The sequence below is a fragment of the Rhinatrema bivittatum genome, chromosome 7 (genome assembly GCF_901001135.1).
Source record: "Rhinatrema bivittatum chromosome 7, aRhiBiv1.1, whole genome shotgun sequence".
In the NCBI taxonomy this organism is placed as follows: domain Eukaryota; kingdom Metazoa; phylum Chordata; class Amphibia; order Gymnophiona; family Rhinatrematidae; genus Rhinatrema; species Rhinatrema bivittatum.
Window position 1 is genome coordinate 255,386,116 of NC_042621.1, and position 25,868 is coordinate 255,411,983.

At 41.9% G+C, this 25,868-nt stretch overlaps 1 protein-coding gene across 1 annotated transcript in view; it reads left to right on the plus strand.

Moving 5' to 3' along the window:
* CPN1 (carboxypeptidase N subunit 1) overlaps positions 1-6,251 on the plus strand; it is a 79,261-nt gene extending 73,010 nt beyond the window's left edge. The window contains exons 7-9 of the mRNA XM_029610062.1: positions 568-667; positions 4,905-5,023; positions 5,886-6,251. Of these exons, the coding sequence (XP_029465922.1) occupies positions 568-667; positions 4,905-5,023; positions 5,886-6,005 (339 nt within the window). The 3' untranslated portion in view covers positions 6,006-6,251. The remainder of the gene's footprint in view (positions 1-567; positions 668-4,904; positions 5,024-5,885) is intronic.
* Positions 6,252-25,868: the final 19,617 nt, after the last annotated feature.

Below are 25,868 nucleotides of genomic sequence, written 5' to 3' on the forward strand. Positions count from 1 at the left end.
CAAGCAGAAGTGTGCAACTAGTTCCTTTTATTCTCAGAACAGACACAACTTGCAGCTTTCAAGCTGCAAGATGAGAGACGCTCTCTCATATAATAAATAAATACATTGCAGTCAAATGTCCAAACAGATGCTATCCCTGGATGAAAGGCTAGATTATATTATACCCAATTACATTATACTACTAAGGCTTCTGTAAATCTCCTTCCTTGGGATTAAGTCTGGGATGTGATCTCTCTTTGCCTGTTTTCCAACCCTAGAGACTGCAGTTTATAGAGACAAGCTGGGCATTTTGGTTCCTCTACCATTCACTATCACCCACTTTGCTGGTCCTGAGAGTAGAAAGACTTCTACCCTTTCTGGCCTCGGGCATTCCAGAAGGATCATAAAGCTCTGCTCTCTCTCTCTCTTGCAACAGATCCACAGCATTTGCTAGCAACAGTCAGGGGAACAAGTTTGAAGGAGATATTTATACAAAAGATAAAAAAAGCCGATATTGCACGAGCATCCAAAATAATGCAGCAAGCGGTCCATTCCACATTCCCAAGCTCCCTCTCTTTTGCCTCCTAGGTTCACCACGGCATCAAAGGAATGGTTCTGGATGAAAACAATAATGGAATACCCAATGCCATCATCTCCGTCAGTGGGATCAACCATGACATCACCTCTGGTGGGTTTTCTTTCCTTGGAAGTAGAGTTCTGGATGACAGCTGCATCAGGCTGGCTGTGCATTGTCCTCAGATGCCAACATTCCCCCTTCAGGCCAGAGACTGTGTGTGACCTTTTTAAAATATGATCATTTTCCAGTCTCATTACTAAAACTTCCCCCTCAATGCTAATGCATTTCAATGGGCAATTCTTTCCCTGTAAAGCTTTTAGGCATTGACTGCATATCCTTATTGTAAGGAGTTAGGAGAATGGGAACTGAATGTTTACAATGAGAGGATTCATGGAAATACAGTGATGAAAATAATTTATATCTTGACCAGAAAAATGAGGTTAAGAAAAATGTCTTGTTTTCAACTTGGGAGATGGTGAGGACACTTTTTAAAGGCCTTTAACCAAGGAAGTAGCTGGCTAACTAGGTGGGTAACTGAGTCCAAGGTCCACAGCTACAAATGTACATGCACAGCTCGCACCTCTTGGCAAAAGAAGGTTGCTCCCAAAATGACTTGCATGGCTGTTAGAGTCATACAGAGAGTCAGAGATGGCCCTCATGTCCTAGGATTTCTTTTTTTTTTTATAATTAATAATAATGTGTTATGATACATTTTCCAGTTGTATTCCCTTCCCTCCTCCTCCGGACCAAACTAGTAAATTTGTACATCAAGTCAAGATCCGATGAGCATATCAAACTCAAACAAACACCATTTTATATAAATTCTATAATAGCCAATAGGGTCCTCGTTCATTCAACCAAACGATATAATGTTCCTATATCTTATTAATGCTGTACAATGCCCTAGAAAACATATATTATGTAATCTCTTTTTAACTGTATCCAATGATGGGCAAAAAGTTTGCTTCCAAAATGTGTCAGAGATATTTTAGCAGCTAACACAATTTGAAGCATTAAATATTGAAGTGGGTTAGACACATCAGGAACTGATATACTCAGTCAAAGATATCTGGGATCTTTGGAAATCTCTTGATAAAGCTTATCATTTGGTCCCAGAAAGTTGCCATCTTAGAGCATTTCCACCAAATTTGAAACATTTCTCCACATTGCCTCCAACAATTTGGGGATACCTTAGTATGAATTTTATGGAGTTTCTTAGGGGTCAAATACCATCGATATAAACTTTTTATCCATTTTCCACACGAAGCAAAGAAATCTAGGATTTCTTCTGAATCATAATCCAGTGAGAGCCATGAGCGTAATACTTTAGCAAAAGACCACTTTTTGACTTAAAATCTCTGCCAGGAAAGGTAAGAGACTCTCTACCCTTGGGGGAGTTATGCACAACTGCATAGCGCAGAATTTCTGCAGAATTCCCTTCCTATGCAGAATTTGGAGATAAACCTAGTGGGCCATAAGCAGAGTCTATCCTACTTGTGGCTGAAGAAACAGAGGCCCAATGGGGCTGTGTGCACAGTTCATCTCGTTCACAGCTGAAGAGTAGGTCAGAGAGCCTGTGAGAGAGAAAGGAAGTGTGTGTGTGTGTGTGTGTGTGTGAGAGAGAGAGAGAGAGAGAGAATGGGAGCCTGTGTGAGAGAGTGTGCATGTAAGTGAAAGATTGGGAGCTTGTTTGCATGAATGAGGGTGTGTGTGTGTGTGTGTGTGAGGGAGTGAGGGTGCATGTTTGTGTGTGAGGGAGGGAGCCTGTGTGAGGGTGTGTGTGAGAGAGGGATTGTGTATGTATGTGAGAGAGTGAGGGTGTATGTTTGTGTGTGAGGGAAGGAACCTGTGTGAAAATTTTTTTAAATAAATAAATAAATAAATAAATAATAAATAAATAAAGTGTGCGAGAGAGAGGGAAGGAGGGAGTCTGTGTGGGGGAGTGTGTATGTAAATCAGATATTGGGAGCCTGTGTGCGTGAGTGTGGGTATATGTGAAAGAAGAATTGTATGTGTGAGGGTGTGAGGATGTATGTGGGTGAGAGGGAGGAAGGGGGGTGAGAGGGAGGAAGTATGTGTGAGGGTTTGTATTTGAGAGAGGGACAGATGGGAGTCTGTATGAAGGGGTCAAACTCTATAAGTGGAGGGTAGAGATATAGTGGAAGGGAGTTGAGCCTGGAAGGGGAGGGGGAAATAGGGGAGAGTGGAGGACTTAGGGGCCTGAGAGGGTAGAATGAAAGGGGTCTGGCCAGGGGAGTAGGGAGAGAGGGTGGAAGGGACACTGTGTATTTCTCAAAATATTTCAAACTCTGCATCTTTTGAGTAATAACTTTTCTGGATTACATTTTAAGTTAATTACTCAGAATGTAATGTGTTATTTTAACCAATATAAAGTATGTAGAATTGCACAGAATTTCCTCAGGAACAGATAAGAGAAGACTTATACAAACAAAGCCAGAAAGTCTGTTCTACCGGATGCCTGACCGGCTTACTGACTATTCACAGTGGAGGGTTTCAGGTGCAGGGCCGGTGAAAGGGGATTAAGCACCCTAGGCCCCTTCTGCCTCCCCCCCCCCCCCATGGCTCGCGAGTGGCGGCCTCCTACCTCCCTCCTCTCTCTCTCACACAATCACACACACACACAGAGGAAGTGTGTTGCATATCCCAGCCCAGCCTGGGAGGGTTCACCACATGAAAACTCCTTTAGGTCCTCAGCCAACTGTTTGCTTAGTGGAAGGCTCTTTGATTTTCACTGCACAGCTGGCCGGGGCTCTGAAGCCCAGCGCGCTGCCGCCCTTTCTCCTCACACTTGTACGACTGGGCTCGGGGAGCCGCGCTGCTTTTGGCAGCCCAGCGAACGAGGCAGAGGGATGGGGGAAGCGGTGGACTGGGGCCACCTGAGAGCTGACTGAGTCTCCCTAATTTGGATAAAAATTTGCCATTTTTCAGTCATGTCCTTCAAAATAAATTGCAGAGTTTTTCAGTGAGAGATTTAGGTGTGTGCTACCCTTGGTTTGCTTCTCATTCAAACTTTCAAATGATACAGAAGATACTGTGACACTCGTAACCTTATTTATTAATGATTTTTTTCATATAGTAACATAGTAGATGGGTGACAGATAAGGACCAACTAGCCCACACCACCCAGCTATTTGTCTTTCTTATTTGTTCCCTACCATTGTGGTTATGTAACCCATTCCCAGTTCTCCTTAAGGTTAGGAGCTCACACTTAATACCAGGGCTGAGTATCTGACTCGCTCACTTCAAACCCTGGTGTGGATTTTCCCATAGAGGAAAGGATTAACCCTCAGGCCCCAGGATGCTAAGTGCGTCTTTATCTGTAGTGTACCAATAAATAATCAAGATGGTGTTACAACATAAACTTTATTTAATCACTTCTTCAACAGAAATAATTTTGTACATTGTGTCCATAGTGTGGAACTGAAGCATAACATACAGTTGTGTGTCTCTTCTGAACTTTCCTGGAATTTAGGGCCACCCCTATGATAGCTGGCAAGGTTCCTCCCTTTCACTGGTTTCCCATTGTTGATACGTGGGATCCACTGCTTTATCTTGAAACTCAACTCCATTCTCCTCTTTACACCTTGTAGGCAACAACTTTGTTTCTGCTGAGTAAGCATCGGGTGAGTAGCTAAATAGTTATTTTTTCCTCTCAGTGTGGTACTGGATGGCACTCACTCCTCCAAAGAACCTCTTATGTATTGGCACCAAGACTCTCAGGCTGAGTGATACAGGGATGAATTCAAAGGTTTCCTAAAAAGACAAGACAACCTCCAGCCACTACAGGAAGGGTGGACAAAAAAAACTTCCTTCCAAAACAAAATTGCAAAAAAGTGAAACAACTCACTAGCCACTAAGTGTGAGCTAGCAATAAATCTTTCACCCAGTGCTTAGTTTCCTCACCAAGGCTTTGGTCCTGTAAAATTTCATGCAGGGGAACAGGAGGAAAAGGCTCCTGCTTCTCTCAAACTTCAATTAAAAAATCCACAAAAACCACTAGTGGCTTGGACCATTACAGCAATCTCATATAAGGGAGCTTTAGACAGGTGGTGCATTCCCCTGGCCTTCTACAGGGACATACTCCTTCGTAAGGATCCCAGTGGGGCCTTACAGTCATATGAGCATATAAATTCCTGTACTTAAACCAACACCAGCAGCTGCCCACTGCCCCTCTCTTTTAGCCAATTTCTCAACCCTGTTCCTACCAATGCCCTCTCTCTCTCTCTCTGTGTATATATGCAAAATGAATAATCAGGCCCAAGAGTTTCAGTCTGAGCTGGTCAATGAAAACAATTTCATTCAGTATTTCTTTTTTTTTTTAACCTAGGTGAGATGGGGGATTATTTTCGGTTGTTGTTGCCAGGTACCTACACTGTGAGCACATCGGCACCAGGGCGCAAATCACAAAGTGTGAAAGTGACTGTTGGCCCAGCAGAACCTGAAGTGGTGGGTTTTGGCCAGATGATGTTTTGGACTGGATCAGAAACTGATGTTGGCATTAATGTTTACTTTGCCAAGTTCATATGGGAGAGAAAAGGGTTAATATGGGACATTAAAGGAGCAATTTCAAACAGCCTATCTAGGTGCAGTGTCCATGGGAACAAATTGCACCTAACATTCATGGGAAAAGTAGGCATGTATTTTCTCTCAAAATTACCCGTGGGTACCAAGAGCTGATGGGCTCTGCACCTATTTCCTGCAGGCAGATCTTTGCTGGAAAATAGCACAGGTAGATCTGAAAATCCAATTTACACAATCTCGCACTAAGCATGACCTTTGGGAATGCCTCCTCTTAATCTAGGTCAAAGTAGATGACCTCAGTGGACAGTGGTCAGAGCCTCCAGGGAGGCAAGAGGTGGGAGAGCAGGGGAGAGGGGGGAGTCTTGGTCACTGTTTAAGGGTGGTTTGATTAAGGGCCTGTGATTCCAGAAGGAGCCCTGTTGCATGGTGCCTGGCCCATGACCTTGATTGCAATGACATGGCATCAGAAGAATCGGCTGCCTGCACTCAGAAACATGCTAAGATCTGAATGTAAACTGGCGGATTTGGTGCAGTCTTAATACACTGATTCAGTTAGGAACCAAACTGTTGGCTTGCTTTACCATGTATGATTTGGCTCTGAGATCTGAGGAAGTCCCCAACATGGGCTGAAAAGAGCTAGGCTTAAGCAAAGTAAAGAAACAGAAATCTCTCAGTGCAGTAGATGGACAAATAAAAAAGAAAAAAGAATGTCAGCAGAAGTTCAGGTTTCTTAAAGATGTTCTGCCAAGCAGGCAGTGAAAGTGTGCTTCTGCTTTCTACCTTCCAGGTGAATTTCCAACTCCAGCAAGATAAAGCAGAGAAACTCAAGGAAGAAAAGAACCTGAATAACAAAGCCCATCTGAAGAAGATAGTGCCCAGAACAACTCAGGAGGACACCTGGAAATAAAAGCCCTACTAGAGCAGCTTGGGACTGGGGAATACTGGCATTTGTCAAACCCAGTAGGAGTAACCATGGACTAAGCAAGCCAGGGTGCTGCAGTAACAAGTTTAAAGCTTCAAATCCCACCAGATGTTAAAGAAAATGAGATAGCCTATTTTGATACATATATCATATTTAAATATGAAAAGAGGAATCTTCAGCTAATTTACAAAGTAATGTGTATTGGATTAAAAACATGTCAGATGTCTTTTATATGTCCCTAGTTGCCTTCCTCTGTGCAGTAGCTGGGGGTGGTGAGGGGACCATATTCAGCAGTAGGGAATCCAAGCAAGTTAATTGAATACATTTATCTGGCGAACTGGTACCAGATATTCAGTGGTGTAGGTGCAGGGACGTGTCCACCTGTCTATCTAAAAGTTATCCAGATAACTTTAGGACTGCTTTGAGGAAGTCCTAAAGTTAGCCTTACTAAGCTATGACTACATTTTCAAAAATAGCATATATGCACGAGTAGCATGTAATTGCGTATTTTATAAACCTTAAGTACGTGCATATTTTTGGTTTTGCGCACACATTTACCAGCACAAAAAAGGGGCAATCTAGGGGCGCTCAGGGCGGGGTCAAGAGGTACACTTGGAAGTTGCTGCTTTGTGAGATATACTGTCAGGGTCCAATAAAAGTGCAACACGGTAGCCATACTCTTCACTGATGCTTAATGAAAGAAAACAGAGATCAAACATAATATCTACTATTATCTGACTTACAAGCTGCAGGTGAACAACCAAGGTAGTCAAAAAATGTGATTTCCCTTACCGGGCAACCAAGGGCAGAGATCCAGTACAGTTCAATATGGTCCAGTGCAGCACTATTCAGACCCAGCCTTTAACAATTGAGAGAACTCTATTGGCTACAACTTAAAACCGCTGGGTGGTGTTTACGTGTGCTGGCTATCAATCTACTAGGTGCAGTTTTGTGCTGGCTATTCTTACAGTGGACAGGGTGGCTGTAGCTTAGAGACAATGAGTGCCAATGGGTGCTTGACTGAGCATAACCCAGGCCACAATACCTGGGAAAATAGCAGTGGTACTGCTTCCCCAATTCTCCATGGATAGAATAGCTCTCTGCAGAGCTCCAGCGCCACCATCTCCAGGTACCAGTGTATAAATGATCAAACTTATTTGTACAATTTTACACCTGCTAACTGACTAGCGCAAGTGTCATGGTCTTGTTATCTGAAATGTTTGGGTGGGAGGGGTGCATGAAATGGGGGAGTTCAAGGTGAAGTGCTAGAGGGTTTTGATGAACTGGAAACAGTAGGTGGACTGGCGGAGGTATTGGTGAACGGATGGTTTCAAGTGCGCATGCAAATATTTTCAAAACGCTATGCATGCACACTTTAAAATCCCCCGCCTGTATAATATACATGCATATGTTTATAAAATAGGTAGAGCAAGTAAGCGCTTTCAATACAAATATTTACGCGCCCTGAAACATACACCTGTATTTTTAGAGCAAAACTAGGTTATATTTCATAAATGCACAGCAACCCGCTGCACGGTTTTAAAAAACAAATGCTAGAATCAATCTCTGTGCGTCCACTTATGCATGCAAATGAGGTACTGTGAATAAGTTTGAAATTTAGGTTGCCTGCCAGCTGTGATTCAGTACCTAGGGGCAGTGGACGACAAAATCCATCCCTGACCATTACATCTCTTCCTTTTGTGATGCTCTTCCGCCTGACCAGTCACCGAATGCAAGTGCTCATTCTGTTTACCATGACGGCATCTAATGCTGCGTCTCCGTTTCTTTTCTTTTAGTCCCAAATATTGCTCTGTCTCCATTTTCACATTTAAAATAGCTAATTGTGTGAAAATAAAGCAATCCGAGTGTTATCTAGTAAGGAGTTTGTTTGTTTTTAAATAAGGAATGTTTCAACATAACTTTCAAGGGATGAAAGACAAGAAAGCTGTGTAACAGGGATAGTGGCCTTACAGAGGGGTCCGTGGCATTTCCTAGCTTCTTTGATGTACTGTGGATGCCGATAATGGCAGTAAACAAGCTGCAGATGACTATTTCAGCATGTTTTTAAACTGTCTTTTGAAAGATACACTCCTTTTATCAGGATATCAGTAACTGAGCAAAATACTGCTTCTGCATACAAATTACATGTGAATATTCCTATGTCCCTTCATTTGACTGAACAAGTAAACATGCCTGGATAAACTGCTGGATGACTTAGCTCTGATCCCCCTCTTGTGACCGCCATAGTTATATTTTTTATTCAGGCAACCATCAAGCCCAACCCCTTTGAATCATTAACTTTAGATATTCTCAGAGCAAGAGTTCAACATGGCAATCACTAAACTAGTATCACTGTATTCAGATTGACTAAAATATTTATTTTATTTAGTTAAACTTGATTTCTTGCGCTAACCTTCCAGCCCAGATCTCATATCCTGTTTGGTACTGTGCTTTCATTTTCAGCAATCAACTAATCAATTTTCAAAACTGTTGGCACGTCTGGTGTAATCTCTTGAAAATGGCAAAAGTATACATTCACTTTATAAGGGACCAAGGGCCAAAATTACAAAAGCTTTTACATGCTATTTACATGCTTTGCATATATGGTTCTATTAACCTTTAAAGCATCTGCATTCATATTACAAAAGCCAGTTTTGGCATGTGGTTGGGCTTTTGCAAATTGAGTGCTGATCAGCAGGCATATAAATTCCACCCTCTGCTCCCCCTTTAATATTGTCACGAAGCATAACGTAGCCACAGAGTTCAGCAACCTCAATCATTGCTGCTTTACACAAAAAAAAGCAAGTCAGGATTAAAGTCCATTGGTTCAAACAGTAATGCCTAGCTTGTATTCTTTGTGCTGACTGCTAGCCCAGGCTATTCTAGAATCTCCCTGCTCCTGCAATAGTATTCTAAGCAAGCAGGCACTTGGACAAAACTTTCATTTCAAACAAATTCTGAGCTACAATAACGTCTTACATTCTGTCCCTGGTAAGCAACTGATGGTTTATGGTCAGATGCAATTCAAACTAATCCATACTGTAAGAAGTTCACACTATAATTTTGATCCTTGATTTACTTCTACACCATCTAGCTACATGGCATATCTTCCATCCATTCCCTTTCCTTTTATTTGTTTCATTTTCTATTTATTTCTTTTTTTTTTTTTTGTTCCATTTTTGTTTTTCACTTTAGTACACACACAGGGAGGGTAAGTTCATAGCTGTGGGCTGTTAGGCACAGATCTTATATCAAATTTTCACAGCAAACTTACACACCTAAGTTGGCTTTGAATACCATCCCAGCAAATCTCCCTGCACATTATACACCTGCTAATTTGTGTGGGGAGTTTTTCCAAGAAACTAGAAAAGTAGGTGTGTAAATGTTAACCCTGCTCAGACTACTCCCACAGAACGCCTCTGCTCAGTATGGGTAACAGTAGGCTCGATCAAGCATTTTGTGAATATTTTTACCTGCACAAACCCCAGGCAATTTTGTAACTGTAGCACTCTATGAGTCCTAGTCGGGTGACTTCTCAGTCAGGGATTCTCCAGATATTTACTCTTTGCAGCATCCTGTCCTCCTCAAGCTATCTGTTCCCTTCTCGGGAATAAAATACCGTCCTCCTTTTATACTCTAACACATACTGTAGCAATTCCAGACTGTAATTCAGTCCAGCCAAGATTAAACTGAAGTCTCTATACTCCAAACAATCGGTAGCAATCACAGGCTTTAAGTTTGGAATTCGCTGTTCCTCCCACATGTGGTTTTAAGGTTTAGGATAAGCACTCTCTGTAGTATCTCCCTACCTTCACTGCAGCCACCCAGTGTTAGTCCTTTTCCTCCTTTATCAAATAGGTTACAAAGCAATTTTATCTGTTTGCTGCTGGCTGTTAGTTCAATGTAAACTATCTCTAGGTGAACTGTCCTCCTCCTCTTCATGGTTGCTTTAACCCTTTAAATCCTGTCCTTTCTTAATGATACACCTGGGGTTGAGGAAGTCCAGGCCTTCCTTGCTCTCAGGAATTCCCCCCTCCAGAAGTTCTTGGATTCTTGGGAGTTGTAGTCTTTCTGTTCCTCTACCTTTACCATCACTTTTTGGTTCAGATGGTTTGCTCTTTTCTTGAAAGGAATTAGAGAGGAGACCTCCTGCTGCTGAGTCTACCTGCTTAACCTCTCTTTTCACCAAGGAACCTTTCCTTCCCAAGCTAAGTGCCTGGGGGCGCAGCAGCAGCCCCACCCGTCCTTCGCCCCCACCCTTCCCCAATTTTTCATTTGGGTATCATTGTTCTGAAGGGTTTCTTAATGTGCCCAGACAAGCCCCTTTCTCCTGCATTCCTCAGGATTTCATTTTCAGCAATCAACTAATCAGGTTTAAAAAGGGTTGGCAGGTCTGGTGTAATCTCTTGAAAATGGCAAGAGTGTGCATCCACTTTACAAGAGATCAAAGGCCCAAATTACGAAATATTTTCACTAATAGGGAGCTTGGCTCAAATCCATCTCAGACCCCAAACCGAGTGCATCATCCTTATTCTCACTGGACGTCTGTTCACGTTGCAATAGCACACGAGCATTTTTGCACATAAACCATTGTTTTACACAAAGGAATGGCTCTGAAAAATTACCCCCTAAATAGTTTTTCTGTGCACTAAAACCACTTAATATGTAAAAAAAAAAAGAAAGAAAGAAAGAAAAACCAGAACAAAATTCAGGTTTGTTATTTTTTTTCATGTCATTTCAGATTGGAAACGAAATAAAATAAAACAACTAATTTCATGTATTTATTATTTCTTTAAAACAATTTATAGCTTGCTGATATAACTTACATACAAAATCAGCAGGGCATCCATAAATTCATCCAATATGTGATAAAACAATGACACACATAGGGATAAATACATCAATGTGTTGTTTCCATGTCATTTTCAAATGACCGCACATCCTTATCCACCAATCGGATGCATGTTACATTCTGGCTTCTTCCCACTGTCTCTTGGATTTCAGAAAGATTCATTCTTTCTCCATTTCTTTAGAGCTGGTGGCATTGCAGAAGTCATTTTTCCCAGACACGTTATTTTAGTTTTATTGCTTCATCTTTCATAGAAGATGATCAAAAAGCAAGTGCATGGAAATAAAGGACAACAAACAAAAGAAATCTATAAGGTGATACCTTTTTATTGGATGAGGTTGACACATTTTGTGAGTAGCTTTCGGGCGTTAACCTCCAGTTCCTCAGGCCCAAACACAATGAGCAGGTCAGAGCAAAAGAAAGTTAGTCAAATTCACTCTTCAGTGTCAATTAATTTCTCCTTAAATACTGCCAGACAAGAAAAGGTGAGAGAGACCTTGGATGACTTAAATTCACATATTTCGGGAATTCTGCAGCGAGCATTTTTAAAACTGTGCCAGTTACGCCCTTGGTTACCATTACCGAACAGATCCACTTTTCGTAAAGTGTTTCAAGCTTATTTTACAACCCGTATTGGATTATTGTAATATTATTTTTGTAGGCTTACCAGAAAGATCTACCTGTCAGTTGCAGACGGTACAGAACATTTATTTTATTTATTTATTTAAAATTTTTATATACCGGCATTCATGTTGCAAACACATCATGCCGGTTTACATATAATAGGGGTGTACAATGAACAGTTGAATAACCTATTAGTGTAGAAGGAAGCAGTTACAAATAACAAGGTAATAGAACTGGGAGAAGAGAAGAAAAGGGAGAGAATTAGGTATAGGTATTTACATTAGTAATAACATTTTTACATGTGGAAGTGGTAGATCTGGCTGAATAGAATTAATCGGTAACATGGCAGCAAGATTAATTTTTGGCTGCCCAAGGAGGCAGATCCTTTGCTATATCAGCTACATTGACTCCTGGTGAGAAAACGGATCAGGTTTAAAATTAGGACCCTGGTCTTTAAGGCAGTGTTAAGGAAAGGGAGCAGGATACTTACAACAGTTGTTGAAAATGTACATCCCACCTAGAAAGCTCCAGTCAGGAAACGAAAAACCCCTGCAAGTGCCATCATGGAGGAAAGTGGGAATCTTTTCAGGGAATGGGGCAGAACTCTGGAATTCAGCACCTAAAAAGGTTTGGCAAGAGGAGGACTATCTGATTTGTAGGTAGAAAGGGAAAACTTGGCTTTTTAAGCAATGAGGGGGGTAGGAAAAGAAGTAGAGCGGCAAAATTGTGGGTTGAGATATGTCAGTTCCTTATCAGGGAATGGGTTTCAATTGATATTCAGAGGGGAGTTTGGATATGGGAGCTTTTCATGTTTTTATGCATTTTGTGTGATATTTTGTTGTGAACCGCCTTGATCTGCTTTGTAAGTTTGGTATGTGCGGTATATAAATATGAAATGAAATGACCTTCCCTAGAAAAAGGGAGCGGAAAGATGCATTTCAAATGGTCTAGTATAGTCTTTGCTTCTTTACTAGTTGGTTTTTTTTTTTTCTCTCAGGCAGAATGAGATCCATAAATATTCCCCAGTTTAAAAGAACAACAGTGACTCATCTGCCCAGGAGACAGGGGATCCTGTCTCACTCCAGAACAGCTCACAGCTGGCTTACAGCACTTGCTCTTTTTCTTTCCTGTTAACTGCAGCCTGGGTTTTAATCATATCAATCTATTTCAAATAAGTATTTAGTCATCATGGAACGCGGGTATCAGCCTTTTGTTTTCATGACAAGAACAAAATTACAGCCACCCCTGGCTCTCCTTCTGATTTGGACTTTACCCTTAAAAAGTCTCTCCGCTCTGCAGAGTGCCTGGACTGCGTTCAGACTCCGGTATGTGCACAGGGAGGAGCCTCCTTCCTGGCTCATGGTGTGAACCTCTCTTGACTCATATTCAGTGGAAGCAGCCTGAAGTATAATAATCTCTGCTGTTAGTTTAGAGAAAGAGTAAAATACCCAAACCTCCTACAGATCTGTAAACCAGCTTGACCCTCTCAGACTTGCAGTGCAAGGCTCTGGTCTTTAAGAGCTAACCACAGGTCTGGTTTTTCTGCCATTCAAATACATATTCAGCAGTTATATTTACATATGTTTAGTTAAGACCCCTGCTTGTGGCTTTCCATGACTGCAGACATTTAGCACTGCTATACTGGAATAAACTGTGGGACATTAAACAGTGCCAGACTACAAAGACCCTAGGTGCCCTGGGCTGTGATTCTGTCAAGCAGTGAAGCTGTCTGTAATTGGATGAGAAAGGCATCAGGATTATTATTAGATGGCTGACAGACTGTGGTTTTGCGGCATTATCAGAGAAGCAAAGATGAGCTTTGGCAGATAGGGGTCATTCCATCATTATTTATTAGTCAGAACTCCATAGTGATGCAATCTCCAGTATCTCTTACATTAGCCAGTGTTTCTTAATAAATCAAAATCTTTCCTAGCAAAAAAAAAAAAAAAAAAGGTTGACACATGTCCAAGACAACACTCATGCTGATTTCTGCAGCCTCCAACACAACTGTCCCATTTAAGTAATTAAAACCATCTTTTTGAGTGAATAAAGCACAAAAGTTTAAATAGCTCACATGAGCTCTACACAGAAGAAACAGCAAACCAATGACCACAGAGAACCAGGGGACTCAGTTTTCAAACCATAACTAGCATTAGCAGGCACAAGAATGAGGGATACTGGCATGATGTAAATGGTATTCACTGTTATGTTGTCACCCATTGTGAGAAAGGAGACAGAAGGTACAATTACAAAGGTTTAACTAGGAGTACATGGCATGCACACATTGAGGCCAATGTACTAATATGTGGTGATATTTGCAAACATGTTAATGTTTGCTACATTGGCAAATGTGTACTATTCTACTTGAGAAATTTTGCACACGTTATTTACCTATTGTGAACATCATTGTAAAATCTATGAAAAATAGGGGAGTTGCATAATTATGTAAATAAACTTATTATCTATGCTCGCATAGATAAATAATGCAACTTAAAATGCACAAATGTCAATGAATAGCCATTATTATGAGAAACTTAACTACAACTTAAAGAGGTGTAGTTAAGTTTTTCTATGATAATGGCTGTGTTATTGTGTGAAATTGAATATGTGCTATTTTCTCCAAACTCATATGCATGATATATAACAAGGGCTGTTATTGTGCATTAATTACAAATCTATATGGTAGTAAAGGGAACAAAAGTAGGAGGAAAAAGAAACCCATCTAGTTCTCAAAAGAGGAGGCTGAAAAAACAAAGGCAAAAAGAACAATGTTCAAGAAATATAAAGGATCCCATGAAGAAGAACACAGAGAAGAATATCTGATGAAACTGAGGAAGACAGAAACAAATCAGGAAAGTAAAAGGTCAAGCGGAAGAAAGGATGGCCAAAGAGGTAAAGCAAGGTGACAAAACATTTTTCAGAATAATCAGAGAAAGAAGGAAGGTTCAAAGTGGGATACTGAAATAGAAAGATGACAAAGAGCAATGTGTGGAGAGAGATTAAGAAAAGGCAGAAATATTAAACAAATACTTCAGTACGGTGTTCACTAAAGAAGACCCTGGAGAAGGACCATTGCTGGTTGACAAAGTGGACGGGGTGGGGTAGATGAAACCCTGTTTATGGAATAGAATGTATAGGGAACAGCTAAGCAAACTAAAAGTGGACAAGGCCATGGGGCCGGAAGAGATACATCCCAGGATACTGAGGGAGCTCAGAGATGTGCTAGTGGGTCTGCTGAAAGATCTGTTCAATAGATCCCTGGAATGGGAATGGTGCCACAGGATTGGAGAAAAGCGGTGGTGGTCCCACCTCACAAGAGTGATAGCAGAGAGGAGGCTGGAAACTACAGGCCAGTTAGACTCACTTCAGTGGTGGGAAAATTAATGGAGACTCTGCTGAAGGAAAGGATAGTGAACTATCTACAATCAGGCAGCTTGTTGGATCCAAGGCAGCATGGATTCACCAGGGGAAGGTCCTGTCAGACCAATCTTATTGATTTTTTTGACTGAGAGACTAAAGAATTGGAACAAGGAAGAGTGCTCAATGTGATCTACCTGGATTTCAGCAAAACGTTTGATACACTTCTGCATAAGAGTCTTGTGAATAAAATGAAAAGCTTGGGAGTGAACGCCAAGGCTGTGGTATGGATTACAAACTGGTTGACTGATAGGAGACAGAGTGTAATGGTAAATGGAACCTACTCTGAAGAGAGAACCATGTTAAGCAGAGTGCCACAGGGATCAGTTTTGGGACCAGTTCTGTTCAATATCTTCATGGGTGGCATTGCGGAAGGGTTGGAAGTTAAAGTTTGTCTATTTGCATATGATACTGTTGCGCCCGTCGGTCACAGATGGCTGTGACCTCTCATGCTCACCTCTTTTTTCCCTGCATCGTCAATCATTGGGAGAATGGCGACCTCTGCCAACCAACACCTACTTCCCCAGCATCCCCGGAACAGCATGGGCACTGCCAACCGCCATCTTACTTCGGGCATCACCTAGGCACACACACACAGGGCCTCCTTATGTATACGTCATGGCGGGAACCTTGGGGGCGTCCCCTCCCGATGACGTCAGCACCGCTAGTGTACTTATACTGACTGGCCCATTGCTAAGACGAGTTAACAAGGAGTTCTCTTGCTTGTTAAATCCACTCTAACTTGGATCTTCTGTTCCAGACTCTCTTCCTGGCATTCAGATGCTCTGAGTACCTGCTCCTCGGGTGCTCTTCCGCGTCTTGGCTATCTGCTCCTCAGAGGGCCCTCTTGCCTGGGATATACTGACCTGCTCCTCGGGTATCTCTGCTGGGACTTCCTTGTGGGAGTACATTCTCCAACTTCTATCAACTTTGCTGAAGATTCTACGGCGTGCCCCGTTCCTCGGACCACTACCGTTCTTCAGTCTGTCTACGTTAGTCATTCTGTACCTCAGGATATTGCTTCATCCATACAAGGTCTACGGCCTGGTTCCTGTATCACAGACCTCTGCCTCCTTGGCATCTACATCTATAGTACAGTTTCCTCGGCATACCCCTCGGCTGTGGGCCACTACTCAGAGGTATTACATCACTCAGAGGTATTACATCAGCCTGCAGGAATCTCTGGGTGTACCCTGCGCTGTGGGCCACTACCGGATCTTCGTATCTACATTATCATCCTGACTACTGCATTTGCTCAAAGACTGTGTTTATTACATTTTCCGCTCCTCGGGTTATGTACTATCTTTTCTCCCTAATAAAATCTCTCTCAGAGCTGTGTCCTACGTCGCTGAGACTACGCCCACTGACGGTGAGGCCCACGGAGCTCCTCCTTGTGGGCGGAGACATCTCTCACCTCGGCCTGGGGTTCACAACTTCATCAAAACCATAACCGATACTAAGTTCTGCAACAGAGTGGATATGCCTGAAGGAGTAGAGAATGAGTGACTGTTTTAGTCACCAATCTGTTTACCAAGTTATTTAAGTTATATAAGATGTTATATTCGTATTTGTATAAGTTACCAATTGGTCACCACTATGTATAAGTTGTTTATCCTATAAACCGGAGTGAAGGCATCCCACTATACTTCGGTATAAAAAAGCCTCGAAATAAATAAATAAATAAATATGAGTGATATAAGGAAGCTTGAAGAGTGGTTGAAGATTTGGTAGTTGGGATTCAGTGCCAAGAAATGGAGAGTCATGCATCTGGGATGTGGTAATCCAAAAGAGATGTATATGATGAGGAGTGAAACACTGATGTGCACGGACCAAGAGAGAGACTGTGGGGTAATAGTATCTGGTGATCTGACGATGGCAATGTGACAAGGTGATCGCTAAAGCCAGAAGAATGCTGGGCTGCATAGAGAGAGGAATAACCATTAGGGAAAAAAAGGAGATGTGGTGCCCTTGTACAGGTCCTTGGTGAGGCTCACCTGGAGTACTGGGTTCAGTTCTGGAGACCGTATCTCAAAAAGGATACAGACAGGATGGAGGCAGTCCAGAGAAGGGTGACCAAAGTGGTGTGGGGGTCTGTATCGGAAGACTTATGAGGAGAGGCTGAAGGATCCCTGGAAGAGAGGAGGTGCAGGGGAGATATGATACTAACCTTCATATACCTGAAAGATTTTAATGATGCACAAACTTCGAACCTTTTCCATCGGAAAGGAAACCGTAGAACTGGGGGTCATGAAATGAAACTCCAGGGGGACAATTCAGAACCAATGTCAGGAAATATTTCTTCATAGAGAGGGTAGTGGATGCCTGGAATGCCCTTCCGGAGGAGGTGGTGAAGAAGAAAACCACCAATGAATTCAGAGGGACATGGGATAAACACTGTGGATCCCTAACGGCTAGAGGACAGAAATTACGAAGAGGGTGCCTGGGGTAACCTGTACAGAGTGGCAGTTACTATCCTTAACAAAAGGAATGGGGATTACTACTTTCAATCAATAGCCTTGATGCTTTTGATGCAACTGCAACATCGCTCCCCGTTTTGATGGCAGGGGGGAAGGGGAACTGGATACAGACAACTACCAACATAGGCCCTGACTTTTACAGTGTGGGGTATTGACACAAACAACATCAAGCAGCATTCTGAATTATCAAGAAGGCTGCTCACCCAGTAAAAGTGTTGCTAGCAGTAATTTGTTATGGGTTTGACAATTGCTTGGTTTTGATTGTAAATATTATACCCTTATGATAAGGCTTGGGGGTAACTGCACGGAGCAGCAATTACTCCCCTTGAGAGAAACATAGGGATATCCTGCACGGAGCGGAACATACTACCATATGAAGCTTGCTGGGAAGACTGGATGGGCCATTTGGTCCTTTTCTGTCATCATTACTACATTATTATGTTAATTATCTTGTGATAGCAGCCAATTTTATTGCACCTCAGTACATTGGCCTAATTGCATGCAAAACATATAGGACCCAATTTTCAAAAGCATGTACACGCTTAAAAATGGGTTTTACATATGTAAACGCACTTTATGCATGTAAGTTACCATTTGAAAATTGCTACAGTATATGCCATTGAATTGTCCATACGTGCACTTTAGGGGGCGGATTTTAAAAAGCATTTACATGCGTAAATCTGGGTTTTACGCATGTAAATGCACTTTACTCGAGTAAGTGGGCTTTTGAAAATTGCAACAATATATGCCATTGAATTGTCCATAGGATTTATTCGCATAAGTGCACTTTACGTGAGTAAATGGCTTTTGAAAATTGCTACAATAGTAGTTACATTTATGCGCGTAACTCCTTTGAAAATTACCCCCTAAGTGTATAAATGGACTTTTGAAAATTACTACGATTGTATGTTACATTTACATGTGTAACTTCTTTGAAAATTACCTCCATAATGTACAGAGCTGCTGCACTCAAAGGTAACCATGATCTCAGCTAGATAACTTTCACTGCCATTTATTTGTTGCTCATATTTACATGTTAAGCTCACTATATAATGCCTAGTTCTTCCTGTGTCCTGTATAAACAGCACTTCTTATGCTTGTGTATTATGTTGCTTCCTAGTGGCAATATTGAGATTTGTTTTTTAAATTTGTTTTTCTGTCATTCCAGATCTGTATGTCAATTGGGTAGGTCTAAAACATTCAGGCCTTCTCTCTTTCTTTCACACTGCATCAGAAAACAACTGTTAGCTCACTGCATTTCCTTTAATCTCTCACCTAATGCCTAGTTCAGCTAGTATTCAAACATGTATATTTTCAGTTCATATTCCTCAGTACATATTTTGGAGTTTAAGAACTGGCCTGCCTTTGTGTATGAAGTTCAACAGGAATTTATCTGTCTGTATAGAAATGTAGGATGATATGCAATGAGGACAGAATACTCCTAGGTGACATAGTTATTGAGCTGTCAGGAATGCACTTGAATACATCACAGTCTTGCAGTACGTTAGGGCAAGTGATCAATAAGTGGTATTGGCAATGATGATATTACGGCTTCTGATTATATGCAGCTCAGCAGATGTGTTAGCAAGTATGCTATCCCAAGATGGTTCCACCGTTTGAGATGGTTCTTGAACAGGTGGTGGGATATCCACTGAGTTTGGTGAAGGAATCTTTGCCAGCAGGGCCGGATTAAGGCCAGTTGATGCCCTGAGCACAGCCCTCGGCCCTTCCATTGCTTAACTGACAAGACATTAAGACTCAATAAGCGCTGAAGGTGAAATAGATTAAAAATTCAGTTTTCTTCCAGGCCATCCACCAGGCCAGACCCCATAACTATATTAAATACTAATTTTTAAAATGTTATTTATCTAACACTAAACAGCAGTAAGCAATATAAGCAAATTATTTACTTAAAACTAGGGGGCAATAGAAAAAATGCAAATTTTTAACACGCTGTGGTGTCCTCCTTTCCTTAGTGCCTTAAACACGGGCTTATTTTTCACCTTTGATGCAACTCCAACATTACTCTCTGCATCAATGGCGGGGGATGGCAGGAAACTTGAATCAAACAGTTACCAACAAGGGCCCTGAACTTGGTGGTTGGTGAAACAGATAAGTATGGGAAAATAAGTGTGGGAGCTTGCTGGGCAGACTGGATGGGCCAATTGGTCTTTTTCTGCCATCATTTCTATGTTTCTATGTTATTTATATTAATGGTTAATCCAGGGCTTTCTGCTTGGACAGTCACCATAGCTTATTTTGATGGGGTCTCTGGCTCACAATCATTGAGTTGATCACATGACAGCACCAGATTAGTCCATAAAGCATTCCTGCATTTTAGAAAATAAGGCCAGGCACCTGTATGATAGCACCTGCTTCCCACTTTGTTCCAGAGCTCAAGAGCAGATCATCGATTCAAATTTTTGCAATGCCTTTGACATTTGCAAACAACAGTAGAATCTTATTTCCAAAATCTGTAGTCCAGTCTGAATGCAAGTGATCTAAGCAAATGTAGATCATTTCTGCTGGACTTCTTCATCTTGTTGTTAATGATGTTATATGTACTTTTGGGAAATGAGCAAGTTGGGTTGACCAATCTCAATCAATAATCTTCATTCTTTATTTATATTTAGCTCATGCCTTTTGATTGCTAGCTCAAGATGATTTGCATTCAGCTACAGCAGGTATTTCCTTGTCCCCAGAGCATTTACAATCTAAGGACCTGATTTACTAAGCTTTATTCACATAGACATAGAATGAGAGAAAAGCCTTAGTAAATCAGGGCCTTAGTTTGTACTTAAGGCAAAGGAGAATGAAGTGTCTTGCTCAAGGTCATAAGGAATATCAGTGGGATTTGAACCCTGGCTTTCCTGGCTCTCATTCTGCTGTTCTACGCATCTGTATATTCACTTAGCTGGATCATTTTGCACAGGTTGAAACAGTGCATCATTAAATGACAAATTGGATTCTGCTCAAGAATGTCTTGAATTCATCAGACATTAATGTGGTACCATTATCTTACATGATAATGTCTGGAATTCCATACATTGCAAGTAGCATCATATGGTTACGGTTGCACTTGCAGAAGTTGTCCTGACTAGGGTAACATCTCACCACTTTGAGAAAAGTCAATAACAATAAGGAACACTTGTCCTTAGAACAGTCCCACAAGTTCCGAAAATAGGAGACGCAGCCTGTGGAATCCCCTTCACTCCACCTGTTTTTTTCTGCCTGCCTCCTCCCCTACTAGTACTACTACGTACTATTACACATTTCTATAGTGCTACTAGGCATATGCAGCACTGTACAAATACATGGGTCTTAGAATCTAGATGAGACACAGTCAAGACAATTTTCTATTAATCACTTACCTATTACAGTAAAACATGCTTAATAGAGAGAGGGCTCGATCCGGAAGAGTTGGGGGGGGGGGGGGGGGTTTTAGGATTTAATGGCAGTGTAAAATAGGTGGGTCTTTAAGTGGGAGCTAAATACGGCCAGGGAGGGAGCAAGATGCATCAACTCAGGATGTCCCGTTCCATGCAAACAGTGCAGCAAGACAGAAAGTGCAGAGTCTGGAATTAGAATGATGGAGGAGGAGGACACAGATAGAAGTGGTTTGCCTGACGAATAGAAGTCACGAGGAGGGGTGTGGGCAAGATAAGAGAGGAGAGATAACATGGAAAAGCAGAATGAATGTACTAGTAGGAAAGATGTATTTTAAATCTTTCTCCTCCACTGTTTATTTAAAATTCAGTTATATGATTTACCTTTCTTCAACATTGTTACAGCCAAGTTACCCCTCATCTATAGTGGCTCGCTATCTGTTTCTGTATTCAGCGGGCCACTATAGATGAGGGGTAACTTGGCTGTAACAATGCTGAAGAAAGGTAAATCATATAACTGAATTTTAAATAAACAGTGGAGGAGAAAGATGATTCAGCTGTAGACTTGTAAGCAACAGGAGGCTGTAATATCCAAGTGAGAGGTGACAAGAAAGTAGATAAAGGTTTTATTAGTGTGTTCAGAAAGGACCGGGCAGATTTTGGTGATGTTATACAGAAATGACATGTTTTTAGCAATGTTTTGTGTACCACTTGTATAATAGAATCTGGCACTCTCAAGGCACAAATTTATTAATAAAAATTAGTGGCACATTAGGCATCATGGAGCAGACAGTGCGGACATGGCCAAAATAAGAGTTAGGGAAGTGTTGAAAGCCCCTCCAGTCTCTCTTCCGATTTCTCAAATAAAGAGAGAGAGGGGGCCAGTTCCTGTTAAATATATGTGTGGATTAAAACAGAGACTGGAAGAACTCAGAGGAGAAAGCTCAGGAGGGGGAAGATGAAGAGGTGCTGTGCGCACAGTGTGTGCTGAACAAAGCAGGGCCTGGCTATCCATGCCCTGCATTCTGCCTATTGATTACATACTCTAGGGCTCATGCTATAGCTAGGAAGACGAGGAATGCATTATACATATTCTCAGAAAGGAGTTCCTACATGTTTAAGAGCCACTGCTGGTGACTCTTTTCTGTGAGGTGCTGAGAGCAAAACCCAGATTCTGGTCTAGATCTGAACATCACGAAGTGGTGACTTTTCCATGGCACATCTGATCAGATCTGAAGGCACACCTTCATGGTATGGCACACTAGTTGGGAAACAATTTTTTTTATGCATTTCAAATTTATTTACAGGCATATTTTGCCAAGAAAATAAAGAAAAAATAAATTACAGGTGACTTTCCAGGTGAAAGCTCCGGTGCAGAGAGATAAATTTGGGAGTCTTCAGTATAAGAATGGATTGAAAATTCTGGAAAGAGATCAGAGCGCCAAGGGAACATGTGTGAAGACAGAAAAGAAAAAGGCCCAGAAAAGAGGCTTGGGACATTCCGATAGATAATGGCTTAGCAGAGGAGAAGGATCCAGCAAGAGATACACTAAAGGTGTGATGGGAAAGATAAGACGAGAACCAAGACAGAATGGAGTTCTAGAATCCAAATGAGGATAGAGTTTCAAGGAGTAGACTGTGGATAATAGTGTCAAAAGCAGTGAATAGGTTGAGGAGGATGAGGATTGATTACTGGCCTTTGCCATGAAGAGGTCACTAGAAACTTTGGCAAGAGCCGTCTCAGTGGAATGGAGCAGATGGAAGCCAGATAGGAGCAGACTGAGAATGGCTTGGAGATTCAAGAAAGTCAAGAAAGAAGATGTAGACAGTATATTCAAATAGTTTGGATGGAAATGGCAGGAGAGAGAAGACAAAAGTTAGCAGGGCAGGTAGGGTCAAGTGAAAGTTTTTAAGGAAAAATGTGATCAGAGCATGTATGAAGGCATCAGGAGATGACTAAAGGGAAAATACTATTTTGGCAACATGTAAAATTGTCATGCCAATAAAGTTATCTGAATCTTAAATAGAGCTGAGGAGTTGGGTGAGAATGGGATTAAAGGAAGAAATAGTGAATTTGAAACAGAAGAGAAGATGACCAGTTTCCTTCTTTGTGACTGGCTAAGGAGCAAAGGGTAGTAGAAGGTAAAGGGATGGAAGAGGAGCAGTGATGGTTGTTGTCTGTGAGCTGCCCCAGGAACAAGCAGCTAAGTGCCAGGGGAGTCAAGTCCAGGCCATTACCAATAGAGAAACCAGCCACCTTTCCTTCGGGTTGAGCCCTCCGGTGCTGGTGGCCAGTGAAGCATACAAAGCAGGGCTAGGTCCAGGCACGGATAAGGAACAAGAGGTCTTGGACAGTGTAAGGAACAGGAACAAACCAGAAATCATGAAGCCCAGGTAGAACAAATAGGAGTATTGAAGGAAGAAGCTGAAGTGAATATAATCTTCTGGATACAGCAAGAGAACCAGGGTACAAAGACTGGAAGGTAGGACCAAGCTCTGGCAACTGACTGCTGAGACTGCCTCAGTATAAGTACAGTCCCATATAGGAAACAAGATGGCTACCAGGGAGGTGAGGAGCAAAGAGCTGGGAGGACTAGACAGACAATTAAAAAGGATCCCCATGCCACCTGTAGGCTGGGGGAGCACTTAGCAAAGAATTCTTACAAGAGCGAAGTGGAAGAGGTAGAGGGCATCTGATGGAGAATGCAAGATGAATCTTGTGAAATCAGTCATTGACTAGGCAAACAGTGAATGAGAAGCAAGCAGAGGTGGTGGTTTGAGGAGAGAGGTAAGTATGGTGAAGAGACAATGAGGTTTGGAGGCAAAAGTGTCAATCAGACGGATATAGTTTACTTGCTTAGTGAACATAATAGCAGATTTGTAACAAGGCTGACTGCTAGGTGGCCCCCTGCCAGCAGAGGTCCTCAATGAGCTACTTGGACCTGCTCTAGCCTTCACCTTGAAGGCTGCATGATACAATGCCAGCCCTATAAAACCGGCCCTCACAGGTTACTCCCTGCCTCAGCGTGAAATCTTTTTTCTACCTTTAGCTCTTTGACTAAGTATTCTTTGCCTGGTATCTTTGTTCTTGTTCCTTACCTGTGTATTCCTCGTCTTGCTCTTGCTCTGTTTAGGTCTTCAGGTGGAATTCCTTGCCTGTGTGTTCCCAGCCTTGCTCTTGTTCTGGCTTAGGCCTCTTAGTGAACTATCTCACCAGCGTGTTCCTAGCTTGCCCTTGTCCTGTGGTTGGGTCTCCCAGTGTCCATCCTTGCCTGCATCTTCCTAGCTGTTCAGTCTTGGCCTGCCAGTGGCCCCATTTTCCATTTCCTTTGTGCCATCTGTTGTTATTCCTGCAAGTCTCGTCCTTGTTTCTCTGTGGTCCAACGTTGCCCTCTGCTTATCAGTCTGTCCCTGTTTTGTCAGTGCACACACTGTTTGTATTCAGTGTGGCCAGGGCACCCTCTTGCCCCTCGCTGCCTGCAGTGGGGTCCTGTCCCTGACACTGTGCACCGCTCTCTATAAGACCAGTCAGTCACCAGCACAGGAGGGCTCAACCTGAAGGGAAGGGGGTTGGTCATGAGAAGACCTCACTTCTGACCTGCCAGCTCCTGACCCTTTCACTCTCTTACCTTGGGGTTATCATCAAATTGACCAGGGTGGCCGTGACAAGATTGGAAGGAGGTGAGGTGTTTGACAAAGTTCCTCATGAGAGGCTTCTAAGAAAACTAAAATGTTATGGGATAGGAGATGTCCTTTTGTGGATTGAAAACTAGTTAAAAGAAGGAAACTGAGAGCATTAAATGGTCTGTTTACAGAGTGAAAAAAGGTAAACAGTGGAGTGCCTTGATGATCTGTTCTTGGACCGGTGCTTTTTAATATATTTATAAATGATCTAGAAAGACGTATGATGAGTGAAGTAATCAGATTTGCAGATGACACAAAATTATTCAGAGTAGTTAAATCACAAATGGATTGTGATAAATTGCAGGAGGATCTTGTGAGACTGGAAGACTAGGCATCCATATGGCAAATGCAATATAATGTGGACAACTACTAGGTGACCCATGCTGTAGTTATACGATGTTAGGGTCCATTTTAGAAGTTACCACCCAGGAAAAAGATCTAGGCGTCATAGTTGATATCACATTGAAATTTTTGGATCACTGTGCGTGGTGATCAAAAAAGCAAACCAAATGTTAGGAATTATTAGGAGGGGAATGGCAAATAAAACAAAGGATGTCATAATGCCTCTGTTTTTCTCAAATGGTTAGTCCGCACCTTGAATACTGTGTGGAATACTGGTCGCCACATTTCAAAAAAAGATAATAGTTGCACTGGAGAAAGTACAGAGAAGGGCAACCAAAATGATAAGGGGAATAGAACTACTCCCCTATGACGAAAGGCTACAGAGGTTAGGGCTGTTCAGCCTGGAGAAGAAACGGTTGAGGGGGGTATGATAGAGGTCTACAAAATCTTGAAATTACTTGAATGGGTAAATGTGAATCAGTTATTTACTCTTTCAGATAATACAAGGACTAGGGGGCATTCCATGAAGTTAGCAAGTAGCACATTTTTAACAAATCAGAGAAAATTCTTTTTCACTCGGCACACAATTAAGCTCTGGAATTTGTTGTCAGATGATGTGGTTAGGGAAGATAGTATAGCTAGGTTATTAAAAGGTTTGGATAAGTTCCTGGAGAAGTCCATAAATTGCTATTAATCAATAGGGAATAGCCACTGCTTGTTGCATGCATTAGTAGCATGGGATCTGTGGAGATAGGATACTGGGCTTGATGGACTCTTGGTCTGACCCAGTATGGCATTTCTTATGTTCTTATGTGATCATGAATTTGAAGTGTAGGAAGTCAGTATATAAACAGGTCTTCAACTTGAGGTATTCTGCACAGTGGGTATAGTAATGTAGGAAATACATTTTGTAGCAAATCAAGGTTGGAGTTTGGTACACTCTACAGTAGGGTTTCCCAACCAGTGCACTTTCAGACCTAAACATTTATGCCACAGAAAAGTCACCACTGCATGATGCTCAAATCCAGATCAGCACCTGGGTTCTGCTCTCAGTGACAAGAATTACCAG